The sequence below is a fragment of the Thermobia domestica genome, chromosome 4 (assembly GCF_964235325.1).
Source record: "Thermobia domestica chromosome 4, izTheDome1.hap1.1, whole genome shotgun sequence".
Taxonomy (NCBI): domain Eukaryota; kingdom Metazoa; phylum Arthropoda; class Insecta; order Zygentoma; family Lepismatidae; genus Thermobia; species Thermobia domestica.
The window spans coordinates 60,811,906-60,816,604 of record NC_137457.1 but is presented as its reverse complement, the minus strand read 5'-3'; the positions used below and the strand labels follow the sequence as shown (position 1 = coordinate 60,816,604).

Sequence of the window (4,699 nt, the reverse complement as noted above, 5' to 3'; positions counted from 1 at the left end):
AGACTATTTGCAAAGTGAAGAAGAATGTGCTTACATGCTTTGTGGATCATCAAGTGACAGTGAAGGTGAAAATACAGCCCATATTAGCAGTTTTATGACAGCAAAATCTGAGGAGAAGTGGTTTAGGGAGCCGTTTACACAAAGATATAAAGCGCATAACGTATTACACCAGAAACGTGGCCTTACACAACCAAATGCTTCCGTGACTCAAATGGACGAGTCATTCAAGCTTTTTATTTCAGATCAAATTCTTGATATTATTGTAATTGAGACACACAGATAAGCAGTCTCAGTATTTGATAAATGGAACGAACATCACCCTGAAAACATTCGTACCTGGCAATCAACAAAGAGGACAGAAATAACGGCTTACATTGGTTTGTTGATTATTGCAGGAGCTTTGAAAGCCAACAAAGGAGCAGTCAAAATGTTGTGGACGAGTGATCTTGCATATTGTCGACCGATATTTTCAGCGACAATGTCAAAGAACAGATTTATTGCTTTGACATCATTCCTTCGATTTGACAATTTAGAAACAAGGGAAGAACGACGAGCTGTAGACAAAACAGCTCCCGTAAAGGACATTTTTAAATATTTGCTGAGAATTGCAGGAAAAACATGAATCCAGGACCACCTCTGTGTGTTGATGAACAACTTGTAGGGTTTAGAGGGAAGGCTCCGGTAAGAGTGTATATGAAGAATAAGCCAGATAAATATGGCCTAAAACACTCGGTGCTTGCCCTATTGGAGAAGAACCTCACATTGTGTGGGACCATAAGCAAAAACGAAACTTACATTCCATCGGAGTTTTTACCAAATATACGACGAGAAATATACTCAAGTGTATTTGGCTTCAGTGAGAAACATACACTTGTGTCGTATGTACCAGCCAAGAATCGAGCTGTTGTTCTTCTATCAACGGAACTTCACGACGCAAAGATATCTGAAGGTTTAGAAAGGAAGCCCGAAATAATAAACTGTTACAATGATACAAAGGGAGGCGTTGATACAATCGACAAAACGTGCAAAGAATTTTCTACCAAACGGAAAACCAAGCGATGGCCTATGACAATATTGTCCAATATGTTAGACATTGGCGCTATAAATGCTTTGCAGTTTGGGTGACAAAATTCCCCGAGTGGGAGTTACAGAGAAAGGACAGGCGCAGACTATTCCCCTTGTCGTTAGGGAAAATGTTGCTTTTACCTCAAATTGAAAAACGGAAACAAATTACTCATTCTTTCTGTAACCATTCTGCTTTTTACTAGTTTTTGCCCCCTTCTGTCCGACATAACCCAAAATATGAGGCTTGGACACTGCGTTAAATAAGAAATAAATATTTTAATATGAGGTGCGCTTGCACCCCACCTTGGTGCTTAACGTAATTTTTTAACTTTGGGGCTACGAGGGTTAATATCAATAAAATATTTTATCATTTTGCTTTTAATGCGCCCATATTATTCAAACTTATCCTATTTATAGTCAAAAGATTGGTCTACCTTTTAATAAAATTTATTTTTGATAATTTATAAATCTTCGCGCTTACACTTTGAAGCCTGAAAAAACCTCAAGATGTCGCTGGTTCCCAAATTGATACTGAATAAATACTTTTACTGATATCTTGAACAGCAAAATCTAATAACAATAAAGAAAATTTGACTTGAGTTTAATTTAATATCCCGTTCAGTAGCGATACTATATGAGACGTGGATCTACTGATTAACGTAAAATCCGAACCACAGCAGCCTCCGTCGACATGGAACCAAGTTCTCCCACGCCAAAGATGCGTATGTTAACTGCTTATAAAGAAAATGTGGGTTAATTGTCATTGGAATACCTTATCTATACTGAAAATACAAACAAATCAAGGCACTCCCTAAGAATTTAACGACTAGAATTATAAAAGATTTTTTGCCTGTAGTGCTGTATCGGTGAGAAACATTGTCCCTTACGTTAATATACACAGCACATTTAAAGCTTTTGAGAGAAGTTTTGAGATCAAGTTTTGAGAGCTCGAGTCCTGTCGGTTGAGTGAGCTGTTGGCTCAGCTCACTTCTCTGTTCGACTCGATAGTGCATGAGCCGTGAGTCGAGCCACTCGAGCCGTAGACAACCCTAAACCCAGGTTGCGCATATTTAGTCCGCGACCTATGGCTTTTAACCATTTTTGGCTCGAGCCCGAATACTTGCTCGTCCGGAACTCAAATTACAACGTCATTAACGATAACCTTGCCCTTGAAGACTTCTAGACGACCGAGGTCGACAGTCAATCAATAAACAAATTGTGTAATTTTTAGTACTCAGATATATTTATAGATATTTTTCTATTATTACTATTATTATTTGTATCATTGTTAGTAATGACATTATGTAACTAAAAAATCGTTTCATATAACAAGTTGTGCGGTATCATATGGTCATGTGTGCACAACACGATGGACAATATTTAGTGTTGCCATGTTGAGGAATACCGCAGTGTAAGGATTCTTGACGTGGTGACGGATTGTGGGAAGATTCTGGTAAAGCGTCTGAAATATAGGTTGAGTTGAGTTGATTTTGAGTTTAGACGCGAGCTATATGAGACGGTGAATTACTGTAACGTGGAATGCAAACTACATGAGCTTCCGCCGGGAATCGAACCCGGGTCCCCCATTCAAAGACGCGTACGCTAACTGCTTAGCCACGAAGGAGCTCTCTGAAATTTAGGGATTTTCTGGTTACCTTACGCTTGAAGCATGTATTTTACTTTAAGGAATTCTAAAAACTAGTTTATTTTTGCTTTCGGTGGATGTGTTTCCACAATGTCCTCTTCCTGGTCGTTTGTGAAGCCTATGCAATAATGAAGTGAAGCCTATGGCAATGCTGTGTAATAAACTAGCATCCCCAAAGACCATTGACCTTGCCAAACCCGACCATTCCCACCTTTCATTGAAAGAAACTAACCTATCTTTCCTCCACCACTTCCGTTAGAATAATTCAAACAGAAATATAAATAAACGAAAGCATATGGGGCCAAGGCAAACGAAAAGAAAAGAAACTAATGACATATTTATTCTCTGTTTGGCGGGACAAGTAGGCCTGTCAATTAGCCTCAGAACGATTCTTTTCTTAAAAATATTTTCATTTGCTTACTTGTTTTATTATCAAGAGCATATCCACGATGATTCATATTGATTTCTGAGGGAAGATAAGGTAGCTCTGTGGTAGAGCGTTCACCTCTGATGCGCAATGACCCTGTTTCGATCCCAGGCATGCGAATTTGTGGCAGACAACACCGTGTTTCTTGTGTATACTCGGTTCTAGGGGTGCGCACGAGACGAGTCGAGACAGGATTTTCCTGACAAAATTCGAGTCGAAACAATAGAGAAATATACATGTTTCGAGATGAGACATCACTTTTACAGCACATTTTCCACTCGAGACAGCTACAAATCTTGTCTCGTGCGCATCCCCAGTCGGGACGCTCCCACACTCCGTTCCCAGTAACTTCATTATCATTCACTTTCTTCATTCAGTCGTTCCCTTTAGTCTAAAGGTCATAGTCATGGTATATAAAACTAGAAACTTATTATTTATTTATTTCTACCTTGAGAACTCTGAGTTCATGCTTTCATCAGGCAATTCACAATGTTGATAGTAACAACACTTTACAAGTGTTAGTATTCTTGGTATATTCCACTATGCTATAGAACTTTTGCTTATGTATCAATAATTTTTTCTGCATTTTTAAATTAGGAATTCGTCGTTTTTAACAGAAATTAGAAGTTTATTATACTATTTTATTCCTATGTGGAGTGCATCGAATTTTGATTTTTTGTTAACCTAATATTTTGTATATAAATATGACATTGGTGTTTTCTTGAGGAGGGGAGGTGTTTTCTTGAGGAGGCGCTTCACATTAATTTAAAATGACGTCGTTTTCATCTTTATCTGAATACGTAGTACATATATGACTGAATTAATGCATTATTTAAAATAACTGCTAAAATAAATAATAGCCTAACCCACTTTCCCGTTTGTCAATCATTGGCCTGTTTCTAATTACTTGCGTGATAGACTCTGTACCCTAAATATACTTTCTCAAGTCTAGTGAGAGATTACATTCTTTACGCTCAAGAGAATACAGGGAAAGAATTAGATACAATCGTTTGACCTGCTGTAAAGGTACCAAGTCTCGTAGACTTGACGACTTGACAAACGTGGGCTTATATGATGTAATAAGCTAATGCTCATTAAACACAAACGTCGGAAACATCTTTTTCCGGCGGTTCGAGGGACGGCTGGGACCTTTTAATCTCCGCACTTCAAGTAATATGCTTTTAGCCTTCACAAATATTCCTATTGTATGTATATTACTTTAATATAGTTTTCAGTAGTTTTACTTACGATGCTATCGCACGCTTACATTTACTTCTTTAGGTGAACGGACAAAACACAAAAATTCATGGTGTATCAAGCGACATTTTTATTAACTATGGAAAACTAAATAACTAAATAACTATGGAAAATTGAAAATTTAAAAAAAAATCTGAATAGCTACTGAATATTGAAAATCAAATACAACCTAAAAAACTACTGCATATCTATATATTAATAAGAATAATGTTTAAAACATATGAAATATCTACTGAATACTGACACTTAAAACAAACTAAATAACTTTGGAATACTAAAAATTAAAAAAAAAAAGAATCTGAATA

At 37.1% G+C, this 4,699-nt stretch overlaps 1 protein-coding gene across 1 annotated transcript; it reads left to right on the top strand.

Moving 5' to 3' along the window:
- The first annotated feature begins 618 nt into the window (after nucleotides 1-618).
- On the top strand, nucleotides 619-1,125 carry LOC145682778 (uncharacterized). Its single transcript, XM_081754155.1, has one exon. The coding sequence runs from the start codon at nucleotides 619-621 to the stop codon at nucleotides 1,123-1,125; it is 507 nt and encodes a 168-aa protein (XP_081610281.1).
- Nucleotides 1,126-4,699: the final 3,574 nt, after the last annotated feature.